The 13,346-nt window shown below is 39.1% G+C and overlaps 1 protein-coding gene across 5 annotated transcripts in view; it reads right to left on the bottom strand.

Moving 5' to 3' along the window:
• The window catches only part of dnah2 (dynein, axonemal, heavy chain 2), a 65,041-nt gene extending 51,708 nt beyond the window's left edge, over positions 1-13,333 (bottom strand). For 3 of the 5 annotated variants that reach the window (XM_082526393.1, XM_082526397.1, XM_082526395.1), the window contains exons 1-17: positions 12,883-13,333; positions 12,602-12,675; positions 12,316-12,480; positions 11,900-12,134; positions 11,032-11,142; positions 10,362-10,600; positions 9,947-10,138; positions 8,817-8,974; positions 6,710-6,797; positions 6,032-6,237; positions 5,520-5,649; positions 4,846-5,028; positions 4,517-4,725; positions 1,118-1,264; positions 588-744; positions 281-390; positions 39-168 (exon numbers count right to left, since the gene is read on the bottom strand). In XM_082526393.1, the coding sequence (XP_082382519.1) occupies positions 39-168; positions 281-390; positions 588-744; positions 1,118-1,264; positions 4,517-4,725; positions 4,846-5,028; positions 5,520-5,649; positions 6,032-6,237; positions 6,710-6,797; positions 8,817-8,974; positions 9,947-10,138; positions 10,362-10,600; positions 11,032-11,142; positions 11,900-12,134; positions 12,316-12,480; positions 12,602-12,634 (2,493 nt within the window). In that variant the 5' untranslated portion in view covers positions 12,635-12,675; positions 12,883-13,333. Of the gene's footprint in view, positions 1-38; positions 169-280; positions 391-587; positions 745-1,117; positions 1,265-4,516; positions 4,726-4,845; positions 5,029-5,519; positions 5,650-6,031; positions 6,238-6,709; positions 6,798-8,816; positions 8,975-9,946; positions 10,139-10,361; positions 10,601-11,031; positions 11,143-11,899; positions 12,135-12,315; positions 12,481-12,601; positions 12,676-12,836 lie in introns of all 5 variants that reach the window. The other 2 variants (XM_082526394.1, XM_082526396.1) reach the window with 2 other exon arrangements.
• Positions 13,334-13,346: the final 13 nt, after the last annotated feature.

The following is a 13,346-nucleotide window of genomic DNA, read 5'->3' as shown; positions in this document are numbered from 1 at the left end:
TTATTATTATTATTATGGCAGATGAACAGAGGACATACCTCAGGTCCATCATCTGCCAAGATGTCATAGATCCGGGTCATGATATTGACAATATCCTGGTGTGCTGAGCGAAGTATTTGGAGAATGTTCTGCAGGTGAGCCTTCTGGTCATCCTCAAACTCCAGATTCCTAAATGAAAATAATTGAATTAAATAAATAATACTTTACATTGAATTTATTTTATGTATTTATTAGACAGACTTGTAATGTAATGAAAATGAGTTGTTAAATCAGTTCTTACCTGTACACAGTTTTTCCATCCAGTTTAACCAGAAGTGCTTCACTAATCTGATGACAGTGTTTGAAGATGGACTGACTGGACACTTTGTAATTATCAATTATCACATGGAGCTGAAAGTAAGAGGACAGTAGAGGGAAGAAGACAAGTGAAGCTGCTAAGTAAGACTCATCCACAGAGGTTTATTACAGGTTCAAAAAAATACGCTACAGATAAGGAAAATGTGATTGTTGCTAGTTTAGTTACTGTTGTCACCAGTCTGAGGCTCAAAAGAAAAATATCTGTAAGTGGTGAACTGCAATCTTACAACCTTGTCAACATGCAGGAGACAGTCACGGATGAAGATGTTAGAAGCTCCTTTAGACAACCACAGGAGTTTGGTCAGACCCGGCTGGATCTTCTTATCAATGAAACGTATTCTCTCCCGAAAAAGACCCAACTCCTCAGGAGAGAGCATTTCTGTGATCCTGGGACCCACAGATAAATATGTTTTTCTACTGACTGAATAATATCTGAACAGGCAGGATTATCAAATACAGCATGTACATCTTTCTCTGTGCTTGTAGGTGTGTAAATGTGCGAAATTATGAATCCATTTTAAAGTCTTACAAGTGTTGATCAGTATTGGTGTCACGCGTTTCATTTTGTATAAAAGTGTAAGCACACAGGACCTTTAATTTAAGTGATTTTCTTTAGCTCACTGATTAATAATCTTCTTATAGTGCTCACAATTACAAGGATGTTAATTCACAAGACGTGTTCACAACACAAAAACTGGTCAAGCTCTCCAGATGAATGGTGATGCTGTGTAATGCTGCAAGCGAGTGTTCCAAGTCAGACCTGTTATACTCGCGGACCAGCAGCAGTACTTGCTGCCTCAGGCCTCTGAGGTCATCTCTGTCCTGGTAAATGTCAGATACACTCTGGGGGATCTCAAACTTTAGTCGATCCCAGCACTGGATCTCAGAGAACAGATTCAACAGGTCGCTAGACAAAAAAGATACAAAATAACAATACAGAGTAAGTACATTAAAATGTAAAGTTGTACGTAAATCTCTGGAGACCCCTGGGAAATTATACACTTTAATGACTGTTTTAAGCTAAAACATTAAGTACACTGCCTCCAGTAAACAGCTATCTTGTTGGAAACATTTCAAGTATAACTTCTGCAGTAGGGGAGACCGGGGATAGTTGTAACGTGGGTCAGTTGTAACACTTCCAATTTCTCCAATCAGGGCTAAGTTTCAAATGATGTGACTCATCCTGTGCATGCCCAATTCAGTTCTGCTATCACATGTGAAAAATCAGCACATTTTGTCAAACACAGACAATTTAACACGAAAAAAAGTAATTTGTACGCCAAAAAGTAAGTTTTTCTACTTTATTTCAATTTCTAATAGCATTATCTGCTTTGCAGTTAAACTCATCAAACTTAAATTATGTTATTTGTATGTCTATGGGGATATATTCTGTGTAGGTCTTTAGTGCTAATGTTTTAGCCGTTGGCTGTAATGTTAGCTAGTTCATGGCTATAGGAGTCTGGGTCAGTTGTAACAGCAACAGTCTGGGTTAGTTGTAACAATAATGCAGATGTTACAACTTACCACACTATTACTTTAACTTATATTAAACAAGTTGGGGCAACGACATCAGCAGAGAGAGGTTCACTGGTCGCTTTTGTATATGTGGTTAATGCCATCGGCAACACAATTCCTCCACTGTTTGTGTTCCCACACATACATTATGTAGACCTCTGTGTCAGAGATGGACCAGTAGGAAGTATTGGTAGTGGAAATAAGTCAGGATGGATGCAAGAAACAGATTTCCTCATCTTTCTGAAGCACTTTGCAAACCACACCAAGGTAAGCCAGGATAAAAAGTAATGGAATTGCGATGCTGGTGAACAACTACATTTTTTCAGCTTCATTGTTATGTTCAAAATTGGTGCAAGAGTTGTAGGTTATAATGCCCACTGAGCCAATGAGGCCAAACTCAAGGAAGACCAACCAAAATTAATGAAATATTCAGTTGCAGAAAATTCCATAATTTGTCTTTTTTGGGGGGTTGGAATATGTTCAAAAGCTAGATTTCTGCATTCTGTCACACACACACACAGCTACATAAATGGATGTAAGTGCATTCATGTGTTGAATAAACAAAGATTACATGTTAATGTTTTGTTAGTATCCTTATTTCATTGTGTTACATTTTACCCCAGGATATGTTACAACTAACCCAGACTATGGGGTTAATTTTAACATTTCACTCTTTGTGTTTGAGACCATACCATAGAAATGCGTAATTGTGCTGCAGAGAAAATAGCTGCACTATTTAATAGCCGAGACATGTAAATACTTTGCATTACATTTTGAATCCACTACCTTAAAAGAGCTCCGAGTTACAGACAGAAATGTCAAAAATGTTACAACTATCCCCGGTCTCCCCTACATTTATATAAAAACGGCACATGTACACATTTGTGTGTTTGTATTCATGCCCAAATGTTTGGTCTTTGCATGAATCTATTGTGTAAGAGCACATTTGTGTATTCACCTAACAGTAAAGTGTACAGGGAGTGCAGAATTATTAGGCAAATGAGTATTTTGTCCACATCATCCTCTTCATGCATGTTGTCTTACTCCAAGCTGTATAGGCTCGAAAGCTTACTACCAATTAAGCATATTAGGTGATGTGCATCTCTGTAATGAGAAGGGGTGTGGTCTAATGACATCAACACCCTATATCAGGTGTGCATAATTATTAGGCAACGTCCTTTCCTTTGGCAAAATGGGTCAAAAGAAGGACTTGACAGGCTCAGAAAAGTCAAAAATAGTGAGATATCTTGCAGAGGGATGCAGCAGTCTCAAAATTGCAAAGCTTCTGAAGCGTGATCATCGAACAATCAAGCGTTTCATTCAAAACAGTCAACAGGGTCGCAAGAAGCGTGTGGAAAAACCAAGGCGCAAAATAACTGCCCATGAACTGAGAAAAGTCAAGCGTGCAGCTGCCAAGATGCCACTTGCCACCAGTTTGGCCATATTTCAGAGCTGCAACATCACTGGAGTGCCCAAAAGCACAAGGTGTGCAATACTCAGAGACATGGCCAAGGTAAGAAAGGCTGAAAGACGACCACCACTGAACAAGACACACAAGCTGAAACGTCAAGACTGGGCCAAGAAATATCTCAAGACTGGTTTTTCTAAGGTTTTATGGACTGATGAAATGAGAGTGAGTCTTGATGGGCCAGATGGATGGGCCCATGGCTGGATTGGTAAAGGGCAGAGAGCTCCAGTCCGACTCAGACGCCAGCAAGGTGGAGGTGGAGTACTGGTTTGGGCTGGTATCATCAAAGATGAGCTTGTGGGGCCTTTTCGGGTTGAGGATGGAGTCAAGCTCAACTCCCAGTCCTACTGCCAGTTTCTGGAAGACACCTTCTTCAAGCAGTGGTACAGGAAGAAGTCTGCATCCTTCAAGAAAAACATGATTTTCATGCAGGACGATGCTCCATCACACGCGTCCAAGTACTCCACAGCGTGGCTGGCAAGAAAGGGTATAAAAGAAGAAAAACTAATGACATGGCCTCCTTGTTCACCTGATCTGAACCCCATTGAGAACCTGTGGTCCATCATCAAATGTGAGATTTACAAGGAGGGAAAACAGTACACCTCTCTGAACAGTGTCTGGGAGGCTGTGGTTGCTGCTGCACGCAATGTTGATGGTGAACAGATCCAAACACTGACAGAATCCATGGATGGCAGGCTTTTGAGTGTCCTTGCAAAGAAAGGTGGCTATATTGGCCGCTGTTTTGTTTTTGTTTTGTTTTTGAATGTCAGAAATGTATATTTGTGAATGTGGAGATGTTATATTGGTTTCACTGGTAAAAATCAATAATTGAAATGGGTATATGTTTGTTTTTTGTTAAGTTGCCTAATAACTATGCACAGTAATAGTCACCTGCACACACAGATATCCCCCTAAAATAGCTAAAACTAAAAACAAACTAAAAACTACTTCCAAAAACATTCAGCTTTGATATTAATGAGTTTTTTTGGGTTCATTGAGAACATGGTTGTTGTTCAATAATAAAATTATTCCTCAAAAATACAACTTGCCTAATAATTCTGCACTCCCTGTATTTACCATCAGTTATAGTGCATCTAGGTTTATTACACAGAGTTTAGCATGTAAGCTTTGTACCTCTTGTGTTTAAGTCATGTGTGCTCGTGTTGTTTGACCCACTTGTCAAAGTTGATGTCCAGCTTCTTGTCCTTGCAGCGCACCATGAGTGGCTGCTCCAGGCGTTTGAGATACTGCACATCCAACTTCTGAGTCCATTCACTGAAGTTCTTCCTCACAATCTCATCCAGAATTTGCATAGTTTGACCACAGGTGGTAAGTAACTCCTTGCAGGTCTGAGAATCCAGTATTAAGTGGGCCTTCTGAAGCACCTGGAGGCAAAGGAAAGCAAACAGAGTAGAGGAGATGGAAGTAAGGTTGGTTAGTGATTGCAGAAAGCAATAATTGTGTACTAAAAATCAAAGGTCTTTCTTGTTGTCTAAACGCCTCACCTCCATGAATCTCTCTAACTGATGTCTTTGGGCCATCACCCAGTAGACCTGGCCTGCTTTCCGGGGCATATGATCAGGGTAAAACATTGAGGTCTGGTTCAGCTCTTTGTTTCCGATTTTAAGCTCTTTGTAAAAGATATTGAAGGTTTCCTCCAGCTTCTCTTCTACAGTGCGCTTAATGGACTGTGATGGAAGAATTCAAAGATACATGTTATGATGGTAACAGAAAAAAATAGGGCAAAGAGAAAAGTTTAGCTGTAATGAAAACAGAAAAATAGCATTTGATTGATCATTGCACTGAATGAAATCTGTAATTGGAACAAATCTGAAGGTCTCTAGTACAACAAAAGCAAACTATTCACCCATGTGTGCAACCGCTTTTACTCTAACAAACACACAAACTTGAGCACAGCAATTTATTCACCCCGTTATCATGGCAAAGTGTGTAATACGCTGCTCCATCGTGTCTTTGGACACATGTGCAGAAGTTGCAGTCACAGCAGGGTTTTGCCATGATACTGGGTTGATTTATTAGAATTAGCAACGCAGGACCAGATATTAACCTGTAACATTTAATTAAAAACAAATGAAAATGTGTTACATTGTTTAATACAAATTTAGCCAATGATAAAACTTGTGTAACTGTTTCTGTGAATGTCTTTGTGAAAGCGTACCTTGCGAGCGAACAAAGGCGTAAAGACGTCAAGGAGCCGAATTCCTTCCTCAACTGTGTTCCCTGTCGTAAACACTGAACCAATCAGGCCCTGAATCTTCATCTCCAGATCTTTTACAAACGCACAAAACCTGTACACATGCATACACACACCAAAACATGTCTACAAGCCAAAATACTTAATGAATTTAGCAAAAGCATGCTAACAGAAGTGTAGACACGCATACTAACACTGATATCCGCAGAGACGCATTAATGTAGAGGAGAAGTTAAAATCGTGTAGGGATGTATTAACATAATGAGCATCCAGAGGTAAGATCAGAAAAACAGCTTTTATATTTGTTCACCTTCTGCCAAACCACTCATTTGGGTTGCATAGGTTCTGGTGCTCCCTTTATTTAACTGCCCGTGGCTCCCCACAAACAACAATTATATTTTATAAACATGAAAAAACCCTTTCAAACTATTATATTCCACATTCATTTGATTATTTTAAAACAAACAAAGCTTAACCTGTTGAATTCATTGCACCATGTGGTATCCTTGACATCAAGTATGCCCTTGTCAACAGAGCGTAGTTTTTCCAGGCTGCGATGGAAGTCGCTTTCATTCTTCAGGAGGGTGCCAGTAAACCCTGGTCCCTTGCAACCACCTAAGCATGGCAGAGCCCTCTGCTGACCATCCTCCCAGCGGGCAAACTGATGCTGGCAGTCACATATCTGTGAGCAGACAAGAGAAGCTAATAATCTCATATCAAACAACATATATATCTATCCCACACAAGGGATTTTCTGAAATTATATTGGAGGTGATCACCTGCTGACTCATAAGACTACCTATAAAGTTGTCAACAATAAAGGCCACCTTACTCACACAAATGAACAAACTGTCACTATAATACTGTTTAAGAAATTGTATTTAAATAGAAACAAAATTTCTTTTCAGTTTTTGTTCTGGGTGTTTTGTCATTAGTCTCCATTTTACAGGAGCCCAAGCTGCTTTTATAGAAGAGTTCTGTCTACAGAAGAGCTACTGAAAGAGTAGGATAGCACAAGGTGGGTGCCATTTTTTCCTTTCTTTTTTTGAAACATGTCTTTTTAGTATTGTTCCTTTGCTCATGATGGTTAACCTGATAATTGTGATTCAGTATGCAGTGTTACTTGTTCTGTGCTACCGAGAGAAAATATTTACCTCAATTAGGTCTCTGAGCCTCTGAACATACGACTCAATCACCACGATAAACGTTGTTTTGTCCAGGACCCAGCCTTTTCGGGAATACCTGATGTGAATGAAAAAGGATAAAGATAAAGGAAAAGGCTAGAACAACGGAGCAAAGAGAGCAAAGAGAAACAGAAAAAAAGGCAGAAAATGGGCTTGGATGACTGGAGGTTGGTGGGCAACACTAAAAATGAAATGGTTTTTCATTTTATAATATATCTTTAGAGGTTATAAATAGGACGAGTGAAGTTTATCAATTGTGAAATCTTTAAAAAGAAAAAGTACACTGTATATATCAGTGGTCCCCAACATTTTTTGCACCACGGTCCGGCCTTTAAGGTGTCGTAGATGAATACAACAACATAAAACCAGTACTGGTACCAAAAAAAAGAAGATTTATTCATAACACACAGGAAAATAACCAGGGAATCTGAGTAAATGATAAAAACATTAAAAAAATAGTGCTAAAAAACGATAACAACCCTGAAAACCATAAACTTCACACCTGAGCCTCAACTCTTGCGGCTCGGTACCAAACGACTCACGGACTCATGGAAAAAGTCTGGAAACTGTGTAAAATGTAAATAAAACAGTATTCAAGGTCTTGTACATCTCAAAAATCTACATTTTAATCACAATAGAACAGAATAACAGATGTTTAAACTGAGAATGTGTTTCATTTAAAGAACAACATTCATTTTGAATTTGATAGCAACACGTGTCTAAAAAGTTCGGATGGGGTCATGTTTGCCACTGTGTAGCTCCCCTCTTCTTTTAACAACAGTCTGTAAGCATCTGTGAACTGAGGAGAACAGCTGCTGGACATTCATGTCCGATAGAGGATTCTAGCTGCTCTACATCTTCTTTGTTCTTCTTTGTCATATTTTTCTTTCAAGATGCGCCAAACGTTTTGGTTGGTGAAAGGTCTGAACTTCTACTGCGAAGCCACGATGTTGTAATAGATGCAGGATGTGGTTTGTCTTACTGAAATATGCGAGGCCTTCCCTGACAAAGACACCATCTGGATGGGAGCATGTATGCTGCTCTAAAACTTGTGTATTCCTTTCAGCACTGATGGTGCCTTTCCAGATGTGCAAGCTACCAATTCCATAGGCACCACGCACCATCAGGCTTTTGAACTGAGCACTGATAACCAGATGATACCTCTCTCCTCTTTAGTGCAGGGGATGTGGTGTCTTTCCAAAAAGAATTTTAAATTTGGATTCGTCTGACCACAGAACAGTTTTCCACTTTGCCTCAGTCCATCTTAAATGAGCTTTGGCCCAGAGAAGATGGCATTTCTGCATCATGTTCACATGTGGCTTCTTCTTTGCACGGTAGAGCTTTAATCTGCACTTGTGGATGGCATGGTTAACTGTGTTTACATGCAGTCATTTCTGGAAGCATTCCTGATTCTATGTAGTGATTTTCATGACAGAAACATGCATGTTGCTGTTTTTTTGTTTGTTTGTTTTCTTTAATGCAGATCCCCAAGTGCCCAAAGACACAGGCTTAATATTGATTTTTAGCCTTGTCCTTTGTGCACAGAGTTTTTTTCCACATCCTCTGAATCTTTTGATTATATTATGTAGTTGGCAAGATATTCCAAGTCTTTGCAGTTTGACCTGGAGAAACATTATTCTGAAACTGTTTCACATTTGATAGTTTTTTTGTTCTTTGTGTATTTTATGTTCAATATAGGTATTTGTTGTGCCTGAAAATGAACAAATAAATGAATGAATGAATGAATGAATGAATGAATGAACCTCTGACCACCAAACTGCCTCTCTAAGATACTCAATCACTTTACTGACTGACTGTTATCCGTTAACCTAATTAACTACAAAATGTTCCTCCAGCTTTTTGGAATTCAGCTTTTATTTCAAGGTTGAGAACAAAATACAAGAAGATCTGAGGTGATGATCACTGTAACCAACATGGCTGAACTTATTTAAGTAAATATGAACCTAAATATGAATTTAGGTTCAAGTTCAGACTAACTATATACAACATATTTAGGAATTTAAAACAATCAAGAAAACTCTGTTTTGTATTTCTATGCATGTAAAATTTCTCCTACTTGTGATGAATTTTTGAGGCACGGAGGTAAACTTCCTTCCAGATCAGGCAACACTGCATGCAGTCGCTGAGGATTTGTTTGCTAGATAACACGTAGCCTTCAAAAATCCTGTCCAGACAGATCCTTTGAGAGCACAGACGGATGATCTCATTAGTCATCTGCAACACAGGGACATATAGTTTAAGTATTTGGCAGCTGAGCTTTTTCTTGCTCTTATTAACTTATTATAAGGAGAACAAAGAAAGCATCGCCCGTGTGCTACTTGTTAAATTACCCCAGTCACAGGTCATTACCCTGCAGCCTTCAAGATTTACAAATTATATGAATTATATTAACCAGACAAAGTGAATCTGAGCAAAAAAAAAAAAAAAAAAGTAATGCAAGCATGCTAACTCAAAACATAATAATTTTATAATTATTATAATTTATCCCTCTGCTTGTGGAGCTGTCATTTTAAATGTAAAAATAAGTCGTGCAATGAAAATGATCAGATATTTTATTTGGTCCATTGACTTGCTAGATATCAGAACTCTGATGTCTACATATTCAAAACGGGTGCTCATGGTCTCTCTGATGATGATGATGGTGATGATGATGAGCACCAGCATGTGAGAAAAAGAAGGCACAACAACAGAAAATAATACAGCTTAAAAAGGTGCTCCTAGAAAAACATTTTATCACAAAATGAAAATATGTGATAAGTAAATAACAGAACAATGTATAACACAGTCAGCTGCCTTTCAAGTGATTCTCTTGGCCCACAGATGGACTTCAGTTTTAGGTTTATTTAAATAAAGCTGATATAGTTTATATAGCTTCTATTGTAGCTATGATGAAAAACAACCAGTATGAGCACTCCACATTTGATATACAGTGTATGACAAGTTAGATACAATCCACCAAATCTACAATGAAAGTACCAGAGCTTTTATATAAACACTGTTTTTCATTTTGATATTTAGGATATTACACAGTACAAGCCAGAGATAATAGATAAAAATTAGCCGAAAGTGTTATGTTAATGAGCACTGACCTGTCAAAATAAAATCCATAAAATGAACTGTATCATGAAAAGGACACTGGTTTAAGTCTAATGTTGAAATCTAGCGAGAGTTTAACATTTCAGGTACCTGGCGGAAGAAGTTGACGATCCTCTCACTGGTATTGTAGTGGGGGGAGTTGATCCAGATGATTCGAATGAGACTGACAATGTGTTTAAACTTGGAAGCAATTTGACTTGGTTTAAGCTGCTCAAGCTCTTCGCAAGGCTCCTTCAATATGGACAAGAAGGTCAGATTTGACTGGGCCTGAAGAGAACAATCCTGGGCAGAACACACACACAAAGTCAAGGTGAAATGAATGATTACTACTATTATTTCAGTCACATTCACCAAAGTTTTCACGTTCACATATTGAGGCCTTCCAGCTAGACTGCAACATACGAAGCACAACACTTTGTGCTTATGATGCTATTTGTTTTGTAAATAAAATGTTGACATTATTTGGATTAAATCTTTATTATAAGCTGACTTTGCGCAGATTTACCTGTATTTCATGGGCCAGCTGACAGAAGCGCTGTACATACAGAGACTTTGCAACCTGGAGGATGTTCTGGATGTGCTTGACCCCTGGCTTCTGTAGCTGCCGGCTGATGTTCAACAGCTGGGTAGAGCGAGTCTTCCAGAAGGATATCTCCCGCAGTGGACCACAGCTGTCTCTCATGTTCACAATGTCTTGCGCATTTAGTAGCTCCTTGATTTGATCAGTCCAGTGGATCATTACAACTAAAACATGTAGAACATGTGAATGGAGGACACAGGAAATTAAGGTAGGAACAAACAATATAGAAAAGACACATAATAAGTAGACATAAACTAGTGGTGTTATGCTATAACTACTAAGCATGACTACAGAAATGTCATGGATATGAGAATGCAACAGAGTTCTGAACATAGATGATGGAAATAGAAAGAAGCAGCCAAAAACATGAACAGGTGCAAATTTTGTAAGATGGACCTTGAATGAAATAAAATCACTGGAGAGCCTGAGACAGAAAGCTCATGGTGCAGTTTCAATGTTGTCTTCAGTATAAAGTCAGAGAACAGACATTTGTAAGTGTGAGCCTTTTAACCCATACCCTTCAGAGACACATGGAAACCAAAAGCAACCCTTGTCAGCTGCATGCAGATGCATACAAATAGCGCCGCTAGCTTACTTTCCATTCTCTGTATCAGCTTCCTGTCCTTGCTGGCCTCCTCAGCACTGCACTGCAGGCCTTCCATTGGGATGTAGAGAACAGTGTTCCCAAACTTCCTATGTACATCATCTGTTCAAAAAGAAAATAAAATTACACCACATGTGTAATGCTCATATGTGACCATCAACTACTCACGGCATCAACTGAAGTCATCTGACAAGTTCCATTCTTTTCATCCTTCCTACCTATAGTCCTGTTACACAGCACAATCTGCACGCAGAGGCCCATAAAATACCTTTCCCTCCATTTAAAGAAATACTGTATGCATACTATAAATAGACAATTCACAGTCACAGGGGAGCTTGATTGAATCACTTCTGTTTAACAATGCTCACCAGCCAGTGGGGTTGAGCTTGAATGATTTTGCAGGAATATTGGGAGACATATCCAAGAAAAGCTAAGCTTGCCTTCCGTATTTATCATCAAGAGTACAAGGCACTGGTACAAACGTACATTATACTATGTAAGCCTAAAGTCAAACTGGAAAGCAGCAAAAAGTCGGAAGTAAAAGATACGTGTGATTTTCACTGCCTATATTAAGGATTTGCAGATTGGAAGCATAAACAAGCAGGGGTGGGGGGGACATATTTGTAGAAGCAGAACTACTTCTGTTAAGTAAGATGAGGAAAAATACTTCAAAGGAAGTTGACAAAACTGCCTGTGTAGACTCTTCTTTAATGAGCCCTAAAGAGTCTCAATGACAAATCATAGTGCGAAAAGCAAAGCTAAATAACTTGAAAGAAGTCAAATAAACCGTATAATGTGAGACTAAGTGTTGAAAGAGTGAAATGCCTGTTTCTTTTTAAAAAAAAAAAAATTTACCCACCTGTAAGGCTGGCGAGATATAAGTGCATGTGTTTGGTATAGCTGTCCTTGATGCTCTGCTCCCTGTAGGCACTAATGGCAACTGGGGGGGCGTGCAAACAGGTCATGTCTTGAAGCAGCCTCTGGATGGGGTTGCCTCGCACTGTGCCAAACTGTATGGCTGTATCAAACGTTTCTAGTGTGATTATGGCTTCTGGCACACGGACAAAATAGGACAACTGCCCTACCACCTCTCCCTATGAAGATAAATATTCAGATGCAGTAGTGAAAGAGACAGAAAAAGAAGGAAAAGGGGGCGACAGAATTAACAAACAAAACATTAGGCACTTTTATATTTTCCCCTCAAACATTACAAGACCAGTAAAATCAACTGAAATAAATCACCATACACAATGCTGAGAGGAAAGAGTGTTGTACCAGTAAGGGCATCGAGTACTCCACCCGAAGTCCAACCTTGGTGTCCAGGTAGACTACCATGGTTGTGATAGAGGCGTCTTCAATGAACTGATCCACAGCTTTCTCATTCTCCTCTGTCCATGATTCTTCGGTTACACCAGAAATAGCCACACAGTCGATGAACAACTTAGATGATAGTGAGATGAAAGGATGAGTATGTGTAGAGGAGTGGGGAGGAAAAGTTGATTAATAATTGCCACAACTCGTTAAGGTGGAAGAAAAAGTTGAATTTCTAAATCACAGTCACCTGACGAATAGCCTTAGAGTATTCCTCTTCCATTTCTTCTTTTTTCCGTCAAGCTTTCTGTTCTTTCTCTATGGCTGTGAAAGATTAAGGACACGAATATACGACACAGGCTACAGTGCAGCAGTGAATTGAAGCATCAAGTTTAAAACACACACACACGCACACACACATGTATATAGTTTAGTAAACCATTATGATTAAGTTACTGTAGCATGAGTGTTACAGACTAGCTTACCACATACTAGTTTAGGCAGTTGGTAAAGTTTTAGCGACGTCGTTACCTTTGGAGAGAAGTCTTCGGCAGCAAAAATATTTACTTCACCTTTCTATTTAAACCCTCCGACATGACAGCTGTAACCCGGTAAAAAAAACACACCAAAACATTTCCGTGAGGTCATTGTGACCGAACTTAAATCGGTAATTACACAAATGTTCGTCTATCTGGTCCTTCCTGTCCCTTTACAGTGAACCATGTGTGTGCTCGTCACCTTGGAAACCTTTGGTTGCCAGGGGAACCCACGTGGACTGGGGCTGAGCGCGGCAGACACGTGAGCGATATTGTTGGCAATACTGTTTTTGTTTTTTCCTTCCACAGTATATACAACTACAAATGCGTTTTTCTGGGGTTGTTGGAAGATTTATTTTGTAATTGTAAAATTTGTAATTTTTTCTACATCCTGTATGATCAGAAGCGTATTGCCAGTGCACATGGGCGCTTTCATATATTCAAGATTCAAGAGCTTTA

Source organism: Aulonocara stuartgranti, assembly GCF_965226115.1.
Source record: "Aulonocara stuartgranti genome assembly, chromosome: 3".
Taxonomy (NCBI): Eukaryota; Metazoa; Chordata; class Actinopteri; order Cichliformes; family Cichlidae; genus Aulonocara; species Aulonocara stuartgranti.
Note: the sequence above shows the minus strand (reverse complement) of the source record. Positions and strands in the feature narration are given on the sequence as shown.